At 62.3% G+C, this 24,610-nt stretch overlaps 3 protein-coding genes across 3 annotated transcripts, besides 1 other annotated feature; all 3 read right to left on the minus strand.

The window, feature by feature from the left end:
- Positions 1 to 702: 702 nt before the first annotated feature.
- Positions 703 to 17,493, minus strand: LPMP_131330 (hypothetical protein; the record flags this gene model as incomplete). Its single annotated transcript, XM_010698911.1, has 1 exon — positions 703 to 17,493. One exon carries the CDS (start codon positions 17,491 to 17,493, stop codon positions 703 to 705), a length of 16,791 nt encoding a protein of 5,596 aa, XP_010697213.1.
- Positions 17,494 to 19,192: 1,699 nt separating this feature from the next.
- Positions 19,193 to 19,669, minus strand: LPMP_131340 (Ran-binding protein 1, putative; the record flags this gene model as incomplete). Its single annotated transcript, XM_010698912.1, has 1 exon — positions 19,193 to 19,669. One exon carries the CDS (start codon positions 19,667 to 19,669, stop codon positions 19,193 to 19,195), a length of 477 nt encoding a protein of 158 aa, XP_010697214.1.
- Positions 19,670 to 20,393: 724 nt separating this feature from the next.
- Positions 20,394 to 22,823, minus strand: LPMP_131350 (hypothetical protein; the record flags this gene model as incomplete). The annotated part of the gene is made up of 1 exon (XM_010698913.1): positions 20,394 to 22,823. One exon carries the CDS (start codon positions 22,821 to 22,823, stop codon positions 20,394 to 20,396), a length of 2,430 nt encoding a protein of 809 aa, XP_010697215.1.
- A 785-nt stretch (positions 22,824 to 23,608) lies between these two features.
- Positions 23,609 to 24,371: a repeat region.
- Positions 24,372 to 24,610: the final 239 nt, after the last annotated feature.

Below are 24,610 nucleotides of genomic sequence, written 5' to 3' on the forward strand. Positions count from 1 at the left end.
GAGGTGGGGGGGGGGGGCGAGAGATGTCGCCGAGATGCCAGCACACACGTACACGCCGAAACGCACGCCTGCATCCTGAGGAAGGATGCCAACGCCTGCCATTGCGTTCCATCGAGGTGGGTTCACGGGCACGCATGTATGCGTGTATCGTGTGTCTATGGCGGAGGTTGCTATTGCTTCTTGGGTGTAGTGCGCGCCGCAGAGAAGTTGGCCGCACCCCCCTTGGGGGGAGGGGGATACAGACCGGGGACAGGAGCAAGGGGAAGGGGGGGGGGTGCCAATGGATAAAAAGTACACCACACGGGGACTCCAAGGCAATTGCGGTGGTAAGATGGATTGATGGAGAGAGAGAGAGCCAGTCAGGGAAAACGCCTTTGGCCCACAGAAGAAGGGTGATGAGGACACATGAAGCGATCGGCGTCCCTCTTTCGCTCTCTCCCTCCCTCCCTCCCCTGCCCTTCTCTCTTCTCGCGCATACGCGCACATCAAGACGAGAGACGATGCGGGAGTCAAACAAAGAAGTCAATTGTACATAAGACACAACGTGCACGGCACGAGGGGGAAACTCGGGGGGAGGGGGAGGGACATGAGAGCCAGAGTGGTACCCTTTACCGCTGCTTCATACATCGAGAGGAATACATCCGATAACCCATTTCTCATCCCCCCCACACACACACGGCAGCTGATCTAAATCAGTGTGACTCATCGGAGGTGGGAGAAGTCCTCGAAGAGGTCGTCCTCGTCGCTGCTGACGCGGACCAGGCTCGGGCCGACCTCTTGCTGGGCCACGTCTGTATCGTGTACGCGGAAATCCGCATCGATGTCCACACACTGCTCAATCGCAAACAGCAACTTCTGCGCCATGACCGACGCGGAACTGTAGCACGGCAGACGCAGCCAGTAGAAGCAAGTCGAAGCCTGCGGCAGGCGCGTGTCGTCGCAGAGGGAAGGGTCAACACCACCCTCAACTGGCCTGTCGCCGCTCTTCGACTCCAGCTGTTGATATCCCTCTTGTGTGCCATGCGACGAGTGCGGTGAAGCCGGCGTGTGTGACTCTGCGCCATTGCTGCTTCCACTGAGCGGCAGTAGTTGACCTGGCTGCAGGGCAGGCGGTGGCATCACGCGCGACACCGGCTGGGCTGGAGGAGGCGTGAAGCCGAGCTGCGGTGGCGACGGCGGTACTGTGGTACTTCCAACATTGCTACTGGTGCGGCTCTGCGCAAGCGTATTGTGGCGCACAAAAGAGGTGCTGCACCGCTGCTCGCTGCTCGGCGGCGGCTGCGGTGTCATCATTGCCGTCGTCGCTCCGTTCGACATGGAGGTGGCGACGCGCTGCGGACGGTTTGGCGAAGCGGACTGCACCGACGGCGCTGCTCGCTCTGGCGTCAAAGGCGGGATGGGCGCCACACGTGGCGTGTCGTCTGGCATGATCTTCAGATGCATCCCGGGTGGCAGGCGTTCTCGCCCGCTGACGAAGCGCATGAAGAGGGCGCGCTGGTGCCGCGTAAAGCCATGGAGGGCGCAACGGAGAAACCTAACGCGAGTGTCCGTAGGGGACAGTCCCTCGTACCGGGCCGCGTCCAACAGCGCATCTGGGTCGTAGTCACACTGCCCGCATACGAGTTCCTCTAGCTCGTACCACTTAAGCCCTGACACACTGCAGAGTGGCACCACCTCGTGGAAGCCCTGCTGCAGCGCGCGACGCTGCGCCGCCGCCGTGCAGTACAGCTTATGCTTCCGCACAAGACGCGTGTAGAGGCCGACGCTGGCGACTGTCACTAGGATCTGCGCCCCGTTAGGCACGAGCTCCTCCACTACGCCAGCGTCATTCAGAAGCGAAAAACCGCGAGGGTAGAGCTCGGCAAGCTCCTCGTTGCGCAAGGTGTCGTCGCCGTCGCCGCTGCCTCCGAAAGTCTCCCTCAGCGGCAGAAAACCAGCCAGCTGCTCTGCGTAGTCGAGTGCGTTCAGTGTGGCCACGTCGACGCGGGCTATGTCTGCATCGTCCGCGGCCTCCCCCACTAGGTATTTCCAGAGCGCGCTGGGCAGGTAGAGCGATAGTGGCTCTCCGCCACGCAGGCAGCCGCCCATCAACCGTCCTAGAAAGCGGTACATGTGCGGCTCCAGAGGTGGCGCACAGAGCGGGTTGACAACGTAGCTGTCGCGCACCTCCCCAAGCTCGCTGGTCATGTTGGCGCTAGGCAAGAAGAGGTCCAGGGAGGTACTCATCAGCTCTGCACACATTTGCGTGAGGCACTCACGGTATGGGCCGCCAACGTCGTCGGCGCCTTCGCCGTAGAAGGAGACGGTCCACAGCTTCTTGCTTGTTATGAAGAATGCAGGGGGCTTACTGGCGAGTAGCTGGTATACTTGGCCGAAAAGGCTATCACGAAGCCGGCGCGCAGCGGAGGCGGTGCAGTCCCGCACCACTGTGAGTGCCTTGCGTCGGTTCACGCTGAGTCGCACCGCATCGCCTCCGCTGTTCGAGCTTTCCAGCGACCACTGCAGGACTCGCAGTGGTGCCCACGGCGGGGCGTATCGCTGGCACGCGCGCAGCGTTTCCTGCAGCTCGCTGAAGACCCAACTGCTGCCCAGCGGCGCGTTTTCGACCGACACTGGGAGCGCCGCAGCGTGGGCGAACGGGTAGAGGAGGGTGACGAGGTGCCCAAAGAGAAGGAGGCCCATCAGGTGCGGTTGCAGCGTGGCTGCGTCGAGGCCGCTGACAGTGCAGAGGTCGCACTGCTGGGGTTTCTGTGAGACGGCGCGTCTCGGCGTGATGGCATTGGCATCGATGTCACGAGGACGTGAGACAGATGCATTTTGGCGGTCATGGCTCTCTGCTGTGTCATGCACACCGTACAGGGATGGCATCGTGTAGCTACGCAGGCTGTTAGGGTGCAGCTCCTGCACCTTACTCGCGTAGTAGAGCAACTTCTGCAGTGCCACAGCATCCAACGGCTTGGATAGCGTCTTCCCCTTGTTCGGGTTCCTGCCGACGTCCACTCTGCCGTGGGGTGGCTGCATGGGAAAGTGGTCGGTCGTCCCAGGATCCGTTACGACGATCATCTCCATTAACGCCTCGTGTACCGTGCCGGCACCTCCAAGCGCCCGGAAGGCGCCGCTCTCCATTGGTGGGAAGAGAAGCTCCTCTTCGTTCCACAGACACATGAGTGATGACTTGGGCTCCAGAAGAATGACCGGCACCAGCCCATGCGTCTCGCTCATGCACACGTCGCTGAAGAGCGCTGTCGCTGCTACATCCTGCGTTGGAAACGCGGATGCGGAGTCGGCAAACCACGGTACCGCAGAAGATGTCGTGGCCGTAGCCTCGAAGGACTCCGAGTTGCCGCGCGTGCCGCCCAGTACAGCGGCATTGCCACCGCCTCGCCCGTCACCTCCGGTGGCGCCATTGCCGTGCGCCGCCTTCAGGAACTTACCATTGACGCTGAAGCTCACCGTGCCGGCTTCACAGTCGAGTAGGCACCCTACTACGTCGCCGCACTTCCATGCGCGACGGCTAAGGCTGATCTGGTGCTTGTTGTGCCGTGCGATCATGCGACCAGCATCGAAAACCCACGAGGCCCCGTCGCTCCCGAGCTGCGCGCGGGTCGGCGAGGTCGGGGAGACGCTAGCCGCATCCCTGTTATTCGCTGCCCCACCGGCGCCGACGCCGATGAGCTCCGCCAAACCGGCGCCTCCTCTACTCCCACCACCTTGCTCCTCGAGCGACTTGCGCGCGTACCAGCCGACGCTAAAAGTTGGCTCCGTTGGCAGCACCACCTCAAAGTACCAGCGGCCTGATGTGACGGCCACACTGCCGAAGAGAAGACTCGCCGCGTCCTCCGTCTTGCACTCGCGCGAGGTGACGAACTTCGCGTTGGTATCCGGGGACAAGAGAACGACATCCAGGGGGCCTTGACGGCCCTGTGTGAAGCGTGTCAGGTGCTGACCCACCAGCGCGATGACGGGGCTAGAGAGAAGGCGCGCAGGCTGTACAACACGGGCCGCGGATGCTGTGGTAGCCGTGGTAAGGGGTGCGCTGACTTCGTTTGCCAGAATCACCTTCCACACCCGGCACGCTTCCTCGTTGATGTAGATAGACAGGTCCACCGGAAGACACCCTGGTGGCGGGGTGCTGGCGAAACCAGTGGCGCCAAAGTTCACCTCGCAGCTGGCCTCACCTGTACACATAATGACAGGGAAGACGGCGACGCGCGCGGCGCGCTGCTCGTCCGAGAGGAAGGTATCGCTGAATTCAGAGACGAGACGACCATTGTGCAGACAGGACAGCTTGTTCTGACGCAGGTCCAGCACAAAGCCAATGACATCGTCCATCTTCCACCGCGTACGGGGGCTCGACTCCACTGCGTAACCGCGGCAAAACCGCAGGGCACGACCTCCGTCGAAGGCCCATGACTCACCGTCATTGCCGAGGAACCCGTCTCGCCCCTCCGCGTGCGTGCCGCTGCCGGTGGCGCTGCAGTGCGTCAGCACACACCGCTCCGTCGCAACGCCAACGACGATGTTCGAGACTAACTTGGCACCGCCACCCGGCGCGGTGGTGGGATGCTCGGCGCGGCTAATGTTCGCCACGTACACCTCCCAGTAGAACACACCGATGGTCACGCCGACACTGCTACGCACGGTTGTTACACTGCGGGCAGCTCCATCGCGCGCTGAGAACGGATTCTGCGCCTCTTCATTCTCCTTACCCATGTCAGTGGCGCGCACCACCCAGAGCCCGTTGCCCTTGCGCGACACACCATGGGGATACCACCCGCGAGGGTGTTGCTGCGACTGCCGGCCGCGGTGCCCCGTCAAGGAAAAGGTCGACGAAGGGGGCATGTCCTCTGGCTCCGTTGCCGCCACCTGCATGGCGACCAGCTCCACTACAAGCGGCAGGGCTGACGACTCCCCGCCGCAGCCCGCCGTCACACAGCCGGGGCCCCTGACGCTGTCGAGAGGGTCTTCCCCATCAACGTAGCCGCCGTAGTTTCGTTCCAACTCCGTAACCTCCGTCGCCGCATGCCTCGTCGACAACGACCCTGCAATTGCCACTGAGGTGTCGAGCGAGTCTGCTTGTGGCATCTCCACGCTTGGCATGGCTTCCTGCGGCTGGTAGCAGCTCGAGCTCGACGAGGATGGTGGCAGGAAGAGAGCGCGAAAGGTGCTGCTGGTGGTGATCGCCGCCGCCTCGGTGACCCCCTCTCGTCTATCGTCCTTGGGGAGCGCGGCTGACCCACCCTTGTTTGTGTTGTCCCCACTAGCGGGGCCCTTGGGCTTCTTTCCTTTCGCATCTGCCAGCTTCGATGGCCGGTACACGACGGCGCGTTGCCACATTCCCCACAGGCGGCGCCAGCGACCCTGGAGTTGCTCCACATAGCTTCGACCCGCCCAGGCGCAGTCGGCACGCACGGCGCTCACCAGCAGACCGAGCAGACTCTGTACATATGAACTGTACGTGCCGGTTGACAACGACAAGAGGGAGCCAAGGTCGGAGTCGCTGTTCACGTGCTGAATGATGCTGCAGAGCGGGGTGTTGAGGTGCGACATCGCCATGGCGAGGGGCACTTGGTCGTACGGCTGCACCTGCGGCATGTCCCGCCAGAGCTGCATCACTGTCGTGAGGATGTGCACAAAGTGCACGCAGTCGTCGTCGCTCGAGCGGGCGCTGCTCTGTTGAATGAGGGAGACCACAACGCGAGCATCGAACAGGCATGCAGCGGCACGCTCGGCAATAGTGGAGCCGGTGCTGGTGTTGTCGCGCCGATTACCTTGGTTGCCCGCACCGGTGGCAGTTGCAGTGAGGTTGCGCAGGGCGTCGCACAATGCCTTCACAATCGCGTGCAGAACGGCAGACTTGAGCGACTTGGTGGTGACGGTGACGATGGAGGAAGAGGGCGTGCTGCCAGGGCTGTAGGCCTTGCTGTCCACCGCCAGCCGATGTGCGGTAGAGGTAGGCACGCTGCGCAGGTACGCCCAGGGGGTCTCCGTCGCTGTCAGGGTGCACACTGGCCACCCGCCCTGCCCGTCCGGGTACTTGGCAAGGACATTCTTCAGTTCCATGTCCTTGTACACCGTAGCCTGCTCCATGTTGCGGTACTTGGCGTCAAACGTCAGCACGCCCGTACCGCCATTGGTGAGGGAGAGCGGGAGGACGACAGGTTGGGTGATTGGAGCAGAAGCGGAGGCTGCCGGGCTTAGAGGCGGCACCTCGATCACGAAAACTTCACCATCGTCTCTTCGCAACTGTCGCAGCACGTGAGAAGTGTCGGCGACGAGTTGGCACAGCGGTGACGCCGCTCGCGCTGTGGTCGAGCGAGGGTCATTGGTGGCTCTAGCAGCCACCGACGACTGGTCCGTCTTGTCCTCCGGCCCCGCCGCCGCCAGCACGGCCACGAGGCGCTGCACGACGGCGTGTATGAGGCGCTCGTGCGCATTGGGTAGGTAGCCACTGTCTTGGAGCTGGAACAGGCGGAGTAGCTGATACGGCACCTTCTGAGTTGGGTCGAGCACTTGGCGAGGATCGAAGCCCACGTGACTTAGCGCAGCAACGGTGGAGACCGAGGGTGTGTCTGCAAGGTAATGCAGAGTGTAGGCGGGGCTCACTCCAACTTCCAACGCCGTCAAAGTAGCGTAGCGTGCCGCCAGTGTCAGCAGTGACCACAGCACATCGCCGCCAAAGCGCTCGTAGTACAAGGGGGAGAGGGAGTCGACAAAAGTGGCCATGGCGACGCGTGGCACGTGCGTGCTGCTCGCCAGTGGCGCCACGACGCCGTCGCGCACGTTGCCAGAGTTGAGCTCAATCGACGGGTAGAAGCCCAGCGGCAGCGGCTCTGCTGCCCATCGCACGTCGCCAGAGAGAACTCCACGGAACTGCTTGTGGTTGTCCGCCGACTCGACGACGGCGCCGGTGCCTTCCTTGAGATCGAGGTAGCACATGTTTTCCTGCAGGCCGATGGACTGCAGCGCCCGGTCGCGAGCAACCAGCTCCGCAACGACGCGGAGAGACGTTCGCAACACCGACGTGCCCCACAGCCGCAGTCCACCAATCAGCGCCATTGGCCCATCCACCTCGCGAGGCAGTGCAGGCAGTGCCGCTGGTGACATCTCAGTGGCCGCACGCCCGATGACGACCTTGGTAATGGCACCCTCTTGCCGAAGCAGTGCCTCTGCGTGCCGGCCAACGCCGGCCGCGCCACCCCATTCCACAGATGTCACTTCACCGTTGCGGGAGAGCGCCAGGCTCTGCGCGTTGCACATAACAGAGACGTGCATGCAGCGGTACCAGTCCTCGCGGCGCAGCGCGCGCCTGGCGCTACAGTGCAAGCCGCCCGTGCCATCCACTGCGCCGCCGGTGGATGGAGGGAGGGTCACAACGACGTGAAGGCTGTCTTCCTGGACACTCAACTTCAGAAAAGGAAAGAGGCTCGCACTGGATGGCGTCGCCGCCGCTTCCGCTCTGCTGTTGCCGCTGCCTGCAGGCGTGTACAGCGTCACTAGCGGAAACCCCAGAGCCGTGGCGCCGGTTGCGGCGTCCAGCTCCAGCCTCGGCCGCGAGCACGGCACGCTCAGCGCGTCACCCATGGCGGGGTACATATCGCCGTCGCTGAGCAGCACCGCCAGCTCAATTGCGAAGCCGTCCTCCCAGACGGGGAAGTGCACCCCGGTGCGTGACGGTGTGATCTCAACGGCTGCCGGTGTGTACGGGAGCCACGCAGCGCCACTCCGCGCAGTTCCATGAGTGGGCACGTCGTGTGCCGGCCACATGGGAAAGGAGAGAAACATCGGCGACCCGTTTCCAACCTCTGTTCGCGGTGGAATACGTGCACTCGTGCTGGAAAGGCCCGAGCCACTGCTGAGGATGCTCGTCACCGACACGCCTATCGTCCGCGTCGCCTGCTGTGAGGCACCACCAAAGACACCCAAGCTGCGCGCGAGACGCGAGAGGCCGTACTCGTTTGAGTCCCGCAGGAAGCCGCTCGAGGATGCGGCGGTCGCGCTGGATTGGGGAAAGCCGGACAGAAAAGTGGCTGGGTAGCCCACCGAGGGCCCAGGCGACACGCCGCGGAGGCTCTCCAGCAGCGCGTCGCTCATCCCAGCAAACGGGTGGTGTTGAGTGGACGAGGGCGAGCCGAACGGGGACCGCGACCCGGCGCTGGCACGACTGATGTCAGCAGCGGAAGCAGTCGCCAGGGCAGCAGCGAGCGAGGACGTCCCTGCTGGGCTTGTCGTGGTCGCACCGGCGACGCTGCTCACCAAGCTGGTCGCGTTGTCGACCTTGTCTACGGAGGCGTAGATGCGATCGGCTGCGGCCTCGGCAGCACGCACCGCTACCAAGGCACCGAACTCTCTCAGCGCCTTCAACGGGAACGGCAGCCGCACCATGTTCTGCAATGCGCACTGTCGAATGGGCCTCATCGCGCCGCACTCGATGAGCTGCCGTCCGAGGTCCGGCCGCGCACGCGCCACTCCGGCTGTAAGGTGAAGAACACTAATGAAGTAGGTCAGCTCTAAGCCTGTGAAGGCGGCCGCCGCGTCTAGCTTCTTGCCCAGCAGCGGAACGCAGTGACGGAGCGGTGGTGCGAGGAAGTCTTCGACGAGGCCCGTGTACGATGGCGCCACAATGCCGTTCTCCCAGGCCGGCAAGAAGATCTGATTCGGCGAAAGCTGCACCTCCTCTCTATTCCCGCTGAGACCTGCCGCATCCGTCGGCGCGACAACTACCCCGCGCACCTTCTCGCCCTCAGTAGTGGCTGTTTGGAGCACGAAATGGCTCGAGCCGCGAATGGGCCGCCCGGACAGGGCCGAGGGCGACGCGCCAGCCATGTTAGGCGTGCCACCGGGCGCCACCGACGACGATGCAACCGTCTCCACGTCCACCACGTACGCGGGGGTGGCTTGATAGCCATCTTTGTCGTTCAAGAAGGCAACTGACGCTCCGGGCGAGGTTGGGGGAACCAGCAACTGGCCCCCCAGTGCCGCCGACCACACGTACAGCTGAACAAGATGCAGCTCGCGACCCTGGGATGCGGTGCCAGTGGAGAGGTTGTTGCTCCTCTTGCTTGCCGCACCGTTTTCCACGCCGGCCGCCTCGCTCCCACCGCTGCAACTGCTCAGCACGGACGCTGCATAGTCTTGGACAGTACCCTGGTAGGAGGACGCGAAGGCACGCAACTCTACGGCCCACGCTGGCTGAAGCAGGAGCCGGTGGAAGCCCAGCAGCAAATGCTGGGTCGTGCGACTCATACCCGTCGTGGCCAAGGCGTACACGCTGAGATCGAGCCACGTCTGCATGCACGGATGGCCTCCGTTCAAGGGCGAAGAGGTGGGCGACAGCACCTTCGCGAACACTGGTGAGTCATACATCTCTCGCCAAGCACTCGGTGCAACGGCGATCCCACGAACAGCAGACGGCTGGCATCGACACAGCAGCAGCGCCGCGATCCTGGCACACGCTGCGGCATCTCGCACGACGCACCCCACGGTGGCGTCTGCGCTCACTGCTCGCACGTGATACAAGTCCAAGAAGACGAGTTCTAGCAGCGTCTCTGCGATGATGGCGCACACTGTGCTTAAGGTGCAGCTGAGAAACAGTGCCGTGCCATCGTCGCCGCTGGGACGTTGTGCGTTCGATGCGCCGCCTGCTATGATGTGACCAATCGGAGCAGACACGCGCACGGACACAGAGGCCGAGCAGAGCGTCCCACCTACGAGGGACAGGAAACTCAGAATCAGGTCTACCTGGTCTTGCACTGTTACGAGTGGCTCCAGCACGGCAGCGTCACCTGCCTGCGCGAGTAGCATTGGCGTGTCTTTCACGGCCCGCGACAGTACATCCTGGCACAGCCGCAGCTCCGCCTCCATCGCTCCAAGCATGTCCGCTAAGAACGCCATGACGGAGGTTTGTTCCACTCGCGAGAGAGTCATAATGTGCTCGGGTGTCAACATCGCCGTCGCTTGGAGGGCCAGACTCTTGAAGCAGTGCCATACCCTTGCTTGCATTGCCTCCACGGCGGTGTGCTGCAGGGTGATGTCGCCGTTACTGCCACTCATGAGCCCAGGAGGGCTGGGCGGCGCACCACCGCTGCTGCCGACACTGCCAGGCCCATTCAGCGTCAAGGCCGTCATGAGCGCGCTTTTGCTCGTACGACGCGCCTGCTGAGCAGTGATAACCTTATCGCGATGCTGCTGCTCCGCAAGGTTGACGTGGCGAAGCCCCATCGACCTAACACACAAATGAGTTGCCGTTGCGCCATTGTCTGCCAGGACAGCATTGCTGCTGCTCGTCGTCGCTGTGGCTGCAACGGTGGAGTGTCGCTGCCGCCCAAACGCGTCGCTGCTACTGCGCGTGCTTGACATCGACGCCACCGCTTCCTCATCGTGGGCACGCTTGGCGGCCGCGAAAAGCGTACCGTATGTCTCCATCATGGTCGGTACCACTCGCAGCTGCACAAAGAAGGCGAAGTCACGCGGTCTCCAGCTACGGTCAAGGAGGCTGCATAGCACCGCTGCCGAGCTCGTCGTGGAGAGTGGCAGACTGCCACCACTCCGCGTGGCCCCGCCACTGGCGCCCAACTGGGTCGGCATTTCCTCCATGGACCAGCGCAGCAGGTCGTAGAGGACGCGGCGCATGGGATCAACGTGAGCGCTGCCGCAGCCGCTGATTCCCGCCTCATAGTGCGTGTGCGCGCCGCGACCCTGCGCGCTGAGCAGCTGAGCAGCGCTCTCGGCACTGTGGGGGGCCCGTTGCACGAGGCGGAAGATGTGCTCGATGCCGCTACGCCTCAACGCAGCCAGCGCCTCGCGTTGTTGCAGCGACGTGCGCAGAAGTTCAGCTGTAACCTGGCGAGAAAGTACGACGCTTGTAACGAGTTGGGTGGCCTCGTGCAGCGTCCAGCTGGGGTGCGAGGCGACGTGCGCGTGGAAGCGCATTCGCCGCAGACGGTACGAGCTCCATGCAGAGTGCAGTGCCGCCGAGACGCTCGGCGCGGACGAGGACGGTGGTGTCCCCATGGCCGACGTGCCGACCGCCGTCGCTGCTGCTGGGGCGCATGCTGTCGGAATGCAAAAAAGAGCGTCCTCCGCTCCCCACAACTCGGTGCAGCTCCGAGCCTGCAGCAGCACCTCGCAGCGACGCTGAAGTTCTGCCACGGTCTGTCCGAGGGACTCCGGCCGCCCCAATGAGCGAGGCGAGGGCGGTGGAGGAAGACCACCGCTGCTGTGGTCTTTGCCCTCTCCACGTCGGCTTAGTAGCTCGGTGCGAATCGGCCGCGAGAGCTTTCGCATGATGGTACACATTAACTCTTCCACGCGCGTGGGCGGAAGGTGCTGCAGTGGTGTGGCGCTGAGGTGCAAAGCTGCCGCCGCCATGGCTGTGATGAGGGGTCCCACGGCAGGATGGGACTTGGAGGCCAGCGGGTCCAGCATAGACTGTTTGGCAGTCCAGTACGCCGTGTTCTTGATGAGCTGCGACACGAACTGCGCTCGGTGCCGCGGTACAGTCGCCGCAGGTGTCTTTGTAGCCGTCGGGGTCGCTGCCGCGGCTGTTGTGACGGTGCTGGTTCGGAGGCCTCCCTCCAGCAGCGGGTGCTCCCAGAGACGGGTGAGCTCCTCGTCCACTGCAGCAGAGGCTGCGTCATCAGCGGCACTACTGGCCGGTGCGGCCCCCGTCGCGGCGCTCGCCGCTGCCGCCACAGACGTTGCGTGGCCGGTGAGTTGTGCCGTTTGCCGTTGCGTGATTGGTGTTGTTGTGACGGACATGAGGCCAAGCCGGCGGCGCACCGCGTCGGACCGGACGTTCGCTGAGGAGACGGCCGTGCTGTTGAAGAGGAATGCGGCGACCCACACAGAAGCGTAGAAGAACGCCTCACGCAGAGAGCACAGGAGCCGTCGCGCAGCAGCGGAGGCGCCGCTGCCGGGAAGAACTGCGCCGCTGGCTTTGCTGGAGCTGGTAAACAGATCAGTGCCACTGTTGGGGCTCGTGGGCAACTCCACCCGCTCCAGCAGCGTCTCACACAGCTCAAGCAGGTGCTCGAGGTGCTTGAGAAACCACTCCGCATCCTCAGCAGCGAGGACAAGCGGGATAGCGCTCAACGCCGTGTGCAGTGGAGCATTCACGAACGTTGGGAACAGGCTCGACAGAATTGCTGACAGCGGCTCGTCACTGTCAGCGTCGCCCCGCTCTGCAGTCTTCGAGATACCGCCTGCCGACGACTGTTGAGGCTGCTGGACGCACAGGTTTAGGCAGAGCTCGGTACTGTCAAAGAGGGCACTGTAGTAGGCTCGCACGCAAGGGTGGTAGGCCGCCGCCTGCGAAAAGCACAGTCGCTGTAGATCGAGTGCAACGGCCGCGACGCTGTCCGGGCCACCAACACCGGTGCCACCGCCATTCACACCATCGACAGCGCTTTCCGCTATCCCGTTCAACGGCATGCCGTTGCCGCCATGGCTACTGTCACCTTGGCCACTCCTGTCGCTGATGCCGCCGGGGTCCGCTACGTGGTTTGCACCGCGACCGCCACCACTGGCATGCATAAGCGTCAGAGCCGCTTCCCACCGCGAGCCCTGACAGGCGCTGAGCAGCAGTAGTTGCAGTGAGGCGATGGCCTCCGAAAGGGATGCCGCGAAGGCCGAAAACTTGCGGATTGACCACATAGCCGTCTTCGCAGTCCACAGAAACCGCCACTGCGCAGACGACTCCTCGAGAAGCGTGCGAAGGGTGTCGCAGAGCTCGGTGACGGCGGCGGAGTTTCCCAACTTTCCACCGTCGTCCTCGACGCCGAGCAGAGGAGCCGCGGCGAGCACAGTGGTGAAGCTTTGCGCCACGGCGTCAAGGAGCACCTCCATAGCCGGCACGCGCTCTTCCGTTGTGGCGGACGGCGATGAGGCCGCCGCTGCATCACCGGCGGCTGGAGATACGCGAGGCGAGGTGGAGGTGCATGAGGTGGCGCGAAGAAGGTCCCGCAGGAGATGCGCACGATGGCGCACGTCGGGCAAGAAGAGCTCGACGCCCTCGATGGTGGTGGTGCGAGCAAGGGCCACAACATCCGGCGAGAGCGTAAGCCCTTCTTCATTGATGATGTCGCCAAGGAGGCCGAGTAGCGTGAAGCTGTCCGTCGCACAGCTGTCATCGTCGTCGCCACTGCCACTGGTGTGGGGCCCAGTCAACAATAGCCGTGACTGCATTACGGACGCGCTGGTGCGTCGTCGAGTCGAAGACGCGTGCAGCTCCCGCAGTAGCAGCGTCATTGTGGCCTTGGAGATGTGCGCTGGTGAGCTCTTCGACCCGTCCGCCGCGGCCTCACCATCGTGCTCTGTGCCCTCCCTCACCACTGTCAGGCCCAACGGTGTGGGGTGAAGGCCAAAGGCACGCGCACAGCGCACCAGGCGCAGTAAGACGCGCAGCGCTGCCGCCACCACCACCCACGATACAGAGCTCTTCAGCGCCACGGCGCGACGCGCGTTGCTCGACTTGACAACACGGAAGTGCTCGCCCAAGATGAGCCGCACCTCCGTCACGCATCGACTCCCCACGTCGTCCGCGAGGGGAGAGAAGAGCGTCTGATCGACCCCGGGCTCCGCCTCGGCATGGAGGGCCAGTAGTTTCAGCAGCCACAGCGCCACAGCGCCGTAGGTGACCACCGATGAAGGCTGTGATACGAGCGCCGCGAAGGACGGCATACGTGAGAGGATCTGGGTGGTCTGGGACGCAGCCGCCTCGCCAGATCCCTGTAGCTCTGCCGTGCTATGAGCCGTGCTGACAGGGTGGCTCTCGCTCGTCGTCGTCGAGCCCGACGAGTCGCGCGACACCACTTCCTCTGTGCCGTCGCCCTCCTCGTCCTCTCCCTTATTTGCAAGTGTGCCGAGGTGGTCCAGGGCCTCTTCATCCTCGACGAGCGGCAGGGGCGCCACGGCGAGCACCCGGTCGCGCGGTCTCTGCGGCGCCGCCCCGGTGTTGCCGAGCAGGGAGAGCAGATAGGACGCCTCCTGCTCCCCTTTCACGAGACCGACGTCCACCTCGAATAGTTCCCAAAGTCGCCCCTGCGGGTCGGCGCGCATCATGTGTCGCACCGGGCTGCGGCTTGTCAGAAAGAAGAGCGAGTGATGTGCGACGCCGGTGGTGAGGTCGAAGAACATGAGCACGTGGCCGCCTTCTCTAAGCGCGTACGGCCCATCATTGCTGATAGGTGTCCGGACGATGAGTGCATGCCGGATGGCGCAGCAGGTGCTGATGGCGAGATCGCGCCACTCGTGCAGCCGCGCACACACCGGTGTGACGTCCGGTGTTGACACAGCTGCCAGTGCAGTCTCAGCTGCCGCTCTTCCTGTCGATGCAACGGACGCACTTGCCGCCGCAGTGCTGTTACCACCAAATGCGCCTGAGCCGTAGCTTCGCCACGGGTGCGCGTCACACGGTTTGCGAGTCACAGCCCCGATGCAGACGGCGTGGCACGCCTTGACGCTGTGCACGTAGTTGAATACAACGTTGCCGCTCTTCTCATTGAAGAAGAGTTGCACCACAAGCCCTGGCTCGTCGCCGACGAGGGAGCGGCGGTAGTCACGACTGATCTCGCGTGTCGTGCGACCCAACCGCCACACACGCAAGCCCGTCAGCAAGCACGTGCAGTTCGTCCCCACCGTCCACCGCTGCTTTGGCGAGTCGAGTGACACGTGTGGACCCTGGCGGTTGCCTGCTACCTCCTCACCATCAAACAACAGCCGCCATCGCCCGTTGAAGACGAGACCAATGTGGAAGGGCCGTGTCTCTGCTGTGGGAGGCAGCGGCGCCGAGACAACACACAAGCCACGCATCTCGTGTCGATAGCCGCCGCGGATACAGTAGGTGCCTTCCGACTTGGTCAGCTCGAGGAAGACCTCGCCGTTGGTGCTGCGGTCGCCGTGTTGGTAAAGTGTAGCCGCGTCTTCCTTGTCAAGAAACTGCACCCATAGCTCCACGGTCACCTGCCCGCCCGCCACAGTCAAGTGGTCCTCCGGGCAGCCCAGGTCAACAAGGCTGGGCTTGCGCAGCGCGAGGCAGTGACTGAGGCAGAGCCCCGCCGCGGCCGGGGCGGGGTGCAGCGCACGTGTCCAGAGCGGCGCCGCAGCGAGCGAAGAAGCCGTGGCAGCGATGTAGCAGTGCATCATCACCGTCCACTCGGCCGAGGTTGCTGTTGCGGCGGCCGTGGAGAGACTGCAGCCAGCCCTGGAGCGGGCCACACCGCCGGTCGCCGCTGCGCTCGCTAATGCACCGGCTGCTGCCGCTGCGCCGTCCAGCGTGCGTGCCGGAGGTGCCTGCTGCCGGTGGTCCTCGTAGACGACGAGGACGCGATCCTCTGTGGTACTCACGAGCTGGGGGTGCGAGTTCAGCGTGCAGGGCCAGCTGCTGTGCATATCGGCCCACCGCAGAACTTGGTGAGTGTCAAGCTGCAGCCCGTAAACAACCAGGGCTACCTCAGCAGGTGCCATACGGTCTGTCAGAAGCAGCACGCGGGTGTGCGTCACTGCCAAGCTGGACGAGGCTGCACCAAGGCAGTACGCCGTCGGCTGCCTTGTCTCCACTACGAGGACGTACGATGTGGTGACAGAGGGGCCGTACTTGGCCAATCCGTCTGCCGTGTGCACAAACAATGTAGTACCGATGCCGTAGGCCACCGACAGCACTGTCGTCACGGGGCTTACGGGCGTCACTATAAAGGCAGACGGATCTTCGCAGGCGCACTTAAGGGCCCGTCCAACGTCTGGCATGGCCGGCTGCGGCGTCAGGCCGGCGGCGTGGCGGTTTAGCCACTGCACCAAAGGAGGCGAGAAGACACCGGCTGGCACGCGTAAGAGGTACCGTGACACGCGCAGTACTTCACTCACGAGACCCCGCTGCAGGGCCAGCACCAGGGCCACTTCAAGCAGCGCCGACGTCAGCGGTGTAACAGCTGGGCGGTCACCGCCGCTGTTTAAGCTCTGCTCCGCGGTGGCAGGTGTTACCTCGGCCGCGTTGATCGCCGAATCCACCTGCCTCACTATGTGGTCTACAGCGAGCTGCACCGTATCCGGGGCCAGCGCCGAGCGCGCACCTCCGCCACCGCTACTGCTGCTTCCACCGAAAGGGGTACCACGCGCACCGCCGCTGGTGGCGCACCCGTCGCACTCCACCAGGGAGAAGATTGGGAGTGACAGAAGATAGTCGCGGAAGCTCTGCACAAGCGGGGTGGCCACCTCCTTCCCACTCGACACGGCATGAATAAACAGGTGCACCACGATGACGGCACCACAGTTCAGCGTGGCGTCGTAACCCGCACTTTCAGCGAGGCGGAAGACGCTGGCGCCACTGCCCGAGTGACCCCCTGAGATCGTCAGGGCTGTGCCGCCGCCGCTGCCGAGAGTGGGCTCGTGCGCCGCCGAGTACAGGCGCTGTCGAAGATACTCTGCTGTCACGTGAGGAGCAAGGAAGCGGCTCTTCCCAGGCACCACAGCAACGTACCGGCGAACCGCCCCGAAGGCGCGCGACAGCACTGTTAGACGCGCCGCGGCTGCTTCGGAGGATGTGTACAAGCGCATCGCTCGCTGCTCAGCCTGCCGTGCAGCGGCAAGGGCGACCGAGGAAGACGACAGTGTTGTCACCGAGTTGTTCTTGTCAGCAGCGCCAAGGACGGAGATGGACGGGTGGCCAGCGTCACCACCGCCTGCGGTGTCGGCTATCGGTGCCCCCTCCACCCCTGTCACGCCGCGCCACGCCGGCGACGTGTGCTGGAAGAGGTTGCTGAAGAGGTATGAGTTCAGCGGCAGCCGCTGCACATCTGCGAAGCGGAGTGGCAAGAAGGCAGGTGCGAACGGGAAGGCCTGGCGCTGCAGCCATGGCAGGTGCTTCTCGGCCGTCTCACGGACGGCGTGGTGATCGAAGCGAACGTGTTGGTGCCGGTAGTGGAGCGAGATGGCAGGGAACACCTCCATCGTCAGCCCGCTGAGCTCACCGACGATCATCTTGTCACCGACCCGCACCGTCATGACGGCAGCGTCGTAGTCGAGGGTGAGGACGATGCGGTCGCCGGTCCCGAAAGTCAACACACCACCGCCGGTGTCGGTGCGGCGCCAGTGACCGTAGAATTTGCCGGCCCGGCTAAGGCACCAGCCGCCGCCCTGCGAAATGAACGTGTCATACTTGGTGAAGTTCTTTGGTACGATACCCAGCATGAGCCCGCTCCCGTCGTTACTCTCGCCGTGGTGCTCAATCTTGATGCCCCATTCGTGGATGCCGCGGCGAATGCCCTCGGTGACCTGCAGTGTCACCCACCCCACGCTGGGCTTCAGAGCCGACGACTCGGCAATGACGGTGTCGCTGTGTGGGGTGGAGGAGTCTATGAGATAGTTCTTGCGCGGTGCCGAGCTCTTCTCCATGCGACTTTGCATCTGGTCCACGAAGCCTATGACGGAGATTGGGTTGTGCAGCTGGCTGTGCGACCCGCTCGCCATGCGGACGTAGAGAGAGCTGAGTTGATCCATGATTTGATTACCTGAGCACTTTCAACAGAGTGCCTCAGGGGTGTGTGTGTGTGGGGTGGGGGGGGTGTAGGTGCGCTTTCCATGAAGAAAGAGAAGAGAACAACACAACGCGCTTTACGCACAGCGAAGAGGGGAGGAGGGGGGAGGCAGTGAAAGACGCGGGCACGCGTGGTGGAGGAGGAGGCGGTGATGGTGAGGGGGTGAAAGGCGGGACTAAAAAGAGGGCGAGGGGGAAAAACAAGAGGGACCCCGTAAGCCCAGTGCCGAAGAGAGACACGCACACGCACACGCGCAGATGGCCAGAAATTCCCACAAACACTCTTAGTGAGAGGCAAGAGAAGGGAGGAAAGGGGGGAGTCAACACAGAGAGCGTGCTGGCCAGCTAACAAGGAGAGAAATAAGCAAGCGAGTGAGGTAGGGGAGGTTGGATGGGGATGGGAGAGAGGAGGAGAGGGGGGGGGGTAACTAGAAGATGTACGCATGCAGAGAAGCACGCGTAGAGACTAACGCACACATTCGAGCACACCTCTCCAGGGCGCCCATGGAAGATGTTTCTCTTGTCCAGCTGTGGCATTACCGAGGCTTAACTAGACAGCCACAAGGAGAAAAGCGCAGAGAGGTGGGGTGTGTGAGAGCTGGGGTTTAGAAAAGGGTAGACCGAGTTTTCCACATGCAGCTCATTCCGTGGACTTACGGCTGTTCACAGCGCGTGTGGGAGACTCGAGTGTGGCGCGAGATGGCGCAATATCACCGTCGGTAAATTAACCTCCTCAAAACGAAAAAAAACTACCCACTCAACACCCACAGAGAGGGGGAGAGAGATGCATGCGTTCCCTCAGAGGCGCAGCCAGCGACTTAGCGTCGCTTGTCCGCCCTTCTCTGTTTGCATCCATCTGGTTGTCGGCTGAGGAGCTCACGCACTGCCCACTTCAGCGAAAAGAAGCGCAAGAGGATGGAAAGAATCCAAGCAGCGCGCACATGTTGCCATCACCGCCCCTCACAGATCCCCCTTTTTTCTGCACGAATGCATCGCACTTTCTCTTCTGCTTTCTGCTTCGCATGATGGCTTCGGTAATACAGAAGAGAGAGAGAGAGAGGACGGAGAGAGACGTCAGCACGGCAGAGTATAATGCAGGGCACGAGGCAAACACACGTACATGCCGCAACGTACACACATAGGAGGGGAAGGGGGAGACAGTGGGAAGGAAGGCCGTGATGTGTGTGACGCCTGCCATAGTCCTCCACTTAACAGTCAAATAAACGCGTACAACAACACTCATGCGCAGAACGACATCACTGCATACAGTGAAGAAGCCTCGGCAGCAGAAGAGACTCCCCACACCGCAGTGCTTCCTTCCCCTCTCCGCCGCCGTCCAACAGACATGCCACCATCGAAGAGAGGAGGAGAGAGGCGCTATAGAAAAGATAGACAGGCGTGCAACGCTGAAAACGACGCGCACACGCGCACCACACAAAAATAAAGCGAGCGAGGGGCCATGAGGAATCACCTTCATGGGGGGGGTGGAGATGTTAGTAGTCAGCAGGCCATGCGCTCTCCTCTCGCGATGGAACGCACACACGCAAGCGCCCCTGCCCGTCCTGCTGCTCACCTCGCTCCTCTCTTCTTTGTTCCCCCCTCCCAGACACAAACACTGAGTGAGGCACGTAGGCGTGAGTATGCATGTATGCGGCTGCTCGTTTATACGCTTGACTTCTCAATTGCTGCTGCCATCTCTGCCAGAGCCTTGTCCGCTGCCTCCTTAGACGAGAGTCGCATCACGAAGTTCTCCGGGAATCCCTCCTCGTCATCGGTGAAGTCCTTGAAGGCGGACCACACGAGAATTTTCTCACCCTGCTTGTGCTTTGTCACCTTCATACCCTTCACGAGGTAGTGCTGCGCCGCCAGCTTGCCGATGCCCTCCCGACGGAAGACAAACATGTACTTGGACGTGTTGTCCTTGCGCTGCAGTACTTTGGCCGTCCCTTGTCCACGCTCTTTCCACTGGTTCTCGCCCTCATCAAAGCGCATAAGCTTGCCGGTGTCTTGCCAGATGACGTTGAAGCGCTCCTCTCCGCTCTTCACTTCAACGGCGGCAAAGCGGGCGGCGCCACCGTCGGAGACGGCCACCTCCTCAATCTCCATCAGCTCATTGCCGTTCTCGTCTGTCTTGGACATTTCTTACGTGCGCGTGTGTTTGCTGGAATTATACGCTGAGAGAGTGAGGGAGAGAGAGGGGGAGAGGGGGGGAGGAGGCAGGCAGGCAAATGCCTTGTGGGTGGTGGTGGTGGTGGGCCTTATGTTAGTTGGTTTTTGAATAAGGAGGGAGAGAGCGAAGAAACCGCTTGCGAGGGTTGTTGTTGTGTGTGTGTGTGGGGGGGGGGGGGGGGGGCAGCAGCGATACCTGCAGGGGCGATGAGTAGCCTCTGTCTGAAATGAGCTCCACGATGACGCGGCATCAGCAGTGAAGGAAGGAAGCGAAACAGAAAGACAAGAAAAGGAGGGAGGGAGAGAGAGAGCGAAGGTCAGTGGGAGAGAGAGGGGTGGATGGCACGATGCAAAGCATGCGAAGATGAGAAATACAATAGGCCAAGAAGGAGAACTCTTGTAAGGCGAGTCAGGCACTAGACGCATCAGGAATGTGCAGTGCGGCCATTTGTGCGTCTGCCTTTCTCTCTCACTGTGGGGTATGCGGGAATCACGTATGCATGAGTAGGCGTGCATCGAATGGACAGCGAGCCTGCACAGAGAAAAGAGCAGCATCGCACGAGAAAGCGACTTCTACTTGGGCAATTCAGTTACACTGGGCTGGCTTGTAGAGGCGTTGCCTCCCCCCCCCCCTCGTCCTCTCCTTCCGGATTCTTCACCCAAGCGAGCGCATGCATAGGCCAGGGTGCCATGCTCAAGCCAACAAACTTTCGGCGATGTCAGAGAGAGAGAGAAGACGGCTGGTGGCGCTGCTAGTAAGCGACGCGGCGGGGCAGCCCTTATCGCTGTCACCCCCCGTCTTTGGATTCTTTTCAGCTGGCTCAGTCTTCATTGCAGTGGCAGTGTGGCGCTCGGCACGGTGAGTGATGCTACTCGGCCCATCTGTTTCACCATCGACGCGCTCACGCTTGCCGCCAGGCGGCTGCATATTGAGGTATGACTGTGTTAGACGGCGTAGCCTCCACGACGGCAGCAGGCTTGGCATGCGCAGACCATCGGCCGACGCGCTTGAGCTCACGGAGGTGCCGGCGGGGTTCTTTGCCTTGCCGCACACATACGCCTCCCCCTTTCCAGAGAACGGCATGGCTGACAGACAAGTGGGAGCGAAGAAGTACGACGTGGTGATGACAGTGGCGAGTGCGTCACAGTCCACCGGCACTCCTCCACCCCACCAAGGCGCCCCCTCCATCGCGCGAGACGAAGGAGGCGGCAGGCCCGCAGGGCCAATACGGAATCCCCGTCTTGGTTTCTCCTCAAGTGAGTCCAGGCCGTCACCACAACGGGCAGCAGCATCCCGCGCGGCAGGCATCTCGAAGAGGGCCGAAGTGCCAAGGCCGCCTTGACTGTCTCTGCTTCCTACCTGCAGGAGAAGCACGTGAGTCGGCAGGTACGGCATCCACCGCACCGCACCCCCTTTCAGGGCTATCGCACCGCTGCCAGTCGTCGTCGGTGCTGCTGTGTCACAGCCGGTGCTGTGGTGGTTTACAAAGGGGATGCGCAGGTATGGCCCGAGGCGCTGCATCACTACGTCCCCTCGACTATGGCGGTAGTGCAGCGGCGTCGCCGACAGCGGACGAAGAAGCGCAACGAAGTTGATGATTTCCTGTGGTGTGCTGTGGAGTGTTGTAGGAACATGCCAGACCTGGCCGCTCGCTGCCGAGCCGTGCGTCTGTGACTGCAGCCGGGCCCAGCCCGAGATAATGACACCGTAGTACGGAGTCCCGCCACGCGCCGCCGAGGCCGCTTGCAAGGTGGCAGGCTCAATCGAGGCACGACTGCTGACTACCTCGATGAGGGGTGGCTCGTACGTGCGTTCCACCGAGCGGTTAGCGGATAGCTGCAGTTGCTGTGGTAACATCGCACCACCGCCGTCGCTCAAACTCGTCAACGGCACCTGCTGGTGCTGTGCCTGAGAAAAGGAGACAAAACAGTTCAGGTTGTATGGGTAGTGGGCGGCTTCTCCACCAGAGGCTCGCCACGCCAGCTCCTCCACCGACAGCGGTGGGGCCGTACCGTCAAGGCGGGCAGGACTTTCCCCTTCAAAGGCCCTTAAGTCATCCCGTTCCTCCTCCAGCGTCTCCACCACTGTGAGTAGACGTGCGTAACGGACGTCGTCTATGAGCGCTCTCGTGCGCAACCGTGTCGCCAGCTGCTGGACGAGCATCTCCTTACCAAATTGGTTGTGCAGGTAGACACGAACAACGAATGGCAGTCGAGCGTTACTCAGCTCAGCGGATGCTGAGGACGAGGATGAAGTTCTCAGCGCCTCTGCGGTGTCGTTGTGGTCCGTGTGTGACTGCTGCAACACCCACTGCGCGTGCAGTTGGCGCTGATGGTCCATTCGACGTCCAATGGCTTCGATCGCCTCTTCCACCTGATCTGCGTCCAGCAACTTACTCAGCACGCGGATGCCGCTGTCAACGACGCCAGCACCGCGGGAACCAATGGGTGTGCCGTCAGTGTGCGCTGGCCATGACGTAAGCTCCGCATGCCCCAAGTGAAGCCAGGTATCGTCCAGGTAGAGGTGGTCGACTCGGTGCGACTGAAAGAAGGTGCGCAACGGGGACGCCTGAGCCACCGCCTCGGTGTACTTGAAGTCGCCGGTGTGCAGGTAGGTGACGCCGGACGGGGTCTCGAGGAAAAACATGGCGCTGCCCGGGATGTGAAACGCCGGAAGCAGCGTAACGTACACTACGGAGACCGCAGTGGTGGCAGAGCTATCGCTTGTGCTGTGCACAGTTCCAGCGGCAGAGAGGACTGGGGTGCGACACCAGAAGGGCAGCCCCAGCACTCGTCCGCGAAGTCCTTCGAACTTGCTCAGCAGGAGCTCCCGAGTGAGGATGCCGGTGATAATGGCGCCGGCCGTCCAGTTAGAGCTGAGCCCCTTCATGTGATCTGTGTGAAAGTGACTGAGAAAAAACAGCTCCGGATCGCCGGCTGCGGAGCCAACTCCGGTGCTGCTGCTGCTGCGGCGGTTACCATTGAGTGCCGGAAACTCGTCAATAACGATAGGGAGAGACGGGACGCGCATGGCGGGTCCAACGTCAGCAGAGTATGCGCGAGAAGCAACTGGGGGCAGGCACAGAGAGAGAGAGCGCGCAGATCGCTGAAGATGCGCGTTCATACAACGACACCGAACTCGAAACAAAGACCGCTTCGTCGCCTTGAGATGAAAGGAGAAGAGGGCAGGGTGAGGAGATGACGAAGTGTGTGGGCGTCGAAGGAGTAAATGCAGGATGGAGACACGGGGCGGGGGGGGGGGGCAGACAAGGAGAGGAAAAGAGCAAAGTGTGTGCGTTTGCGTGTGTGTGTGTGCAACTGGAGTGGGTGCCGTAGTGCAAGGTGCCTCAAGATCTAGCCAAAATTGAAACTACGGACTTCATCGAGCTGCGCAGGCACTTTCTCCGCTTTGTTTTTGTGTATCATTACCCCACCTCCTCGACCCCTCCTCGTCCCCCCCCACCCCCGTTCAGAAGTAGGCGATCACAGTGGAGTTGGATGCGTCTCTGCCACCTCTGCACGTGTCTGGGGTGATTCTGGTGTGGAGCTCATCGGTTTCCCAGCATAAGGCACGGCGAAAGCGATAAATTCTCAGCAGGCATACGCACACACGAAGGTAGAAAGGCGACACGCACGCGACACGTTATCTCTCTCCCGTCTCACCGGATTCTTCGGGCCTCTATGCTGGTGCCCAGTTACCCACAGCATACCGCCACCCCTCTCTCTCTCTTCTTATGTCCACACCTTCCACGTCACCTCGCTATGTTCCTCAACACTACACCGCATTGCAGGCCCCTGCACACACAGGCAGGGTTAAGGGAGGGGAATGGAAGGGGGTAGGGGAAGAGGGGCTGCGGTTCGTCAAACTACGAAAGATAGCAGCATAGAAAACAACGTTGTTCCCCTTTCGTCTCCGCTCCACAACGAACACGCTAACAAAGGCACGCACACAGCCGCAGCTCACCCACGCCTCTGCCGCACTGCGGCTTGGACCAGGTCGTCAGGCACAAACCGCCTGCCGCCGGATCGGGCCATGCGTCTAGCGGGCTCCTCGCATACCTCCTCGTCTCTTCGGCGCACACGTGCTGCGCGATCGGTGCCAGGCAGACCTGGGTGGACTGCACGCCTCCATCCACGCCCGCCGCGTCCACGGCCCTGCGAGACCCCCGCACCCAGCCTGCACTCCACCCTTCTCCCTCAGCCGCCTCACACGGGGGTCCTGGAGGGCTCCATGGTGCAAGCCGCGGTGCTCGCGTCACGCCTCCGGGGCCTGCACCTCATCGGCCCACCCGGTCGGGCGTAGGTAATGCCGCACACTTCGCACACATGCACTGTGTGGCGGATTTTGCGTGGATCGCGGCGTGTCTTTTCCGTCCCTCGCTCGCGCTTCTCTGACCTCTGAGTGCTTTCCACAGATGCAATCCACCATTCCTGGGGTGCTGAACGGCGTGCGCGCACCAGTGGATTATGGGGGCCTGCTTCAGGACCGCGCTGTCTGGGGAGAGGGACTCGCTGCCTTCATCGACGCAACGGTGTGTATGTGTATATATCTGAATGGCTTGCCCGACTGCACTTCTGGAGGTGGGGCGCTGATACGAGTCTGCGGCGGGAGGAGTATTCCGACTTCAACTGGTGAAGCCGCACGTCTTTGACAGAAGGGAGTCGGTAGCAACAACTGCTCAAGGAGGACAGCCAAAGAAACGCCCAAGAGCAAAGGTCGAGGAGTGCACACACACACACACACACACACACACACACACACACAGTGAAGTACGTGCGTGCGCCTCTGTAGTCGCACAGCTACGAGCCCAAGAGCAAAGTTCTCGAAGTCTCTGTGGTGCAACGTAGCGGAAAGGATAGAGGTGGTGAAGTAATGGGGCCCCTCTGCCACTCTGACACGTACGGGTCAAC

The sequence above is a fragment of the Leishmania panamensis genome, assembly GCF_000755165.1.
Source record: "Leishmania panamensis strain MHOM/PA/94/PSC-1 chromosome 13 sequence".
Taxonomy (NCBI): Eukaryota; Euglenozoa; class Kinetoplastea; order Trypanosomatida; family Trypanosomatidae; genus Leishmania; species Leishmania panamensis.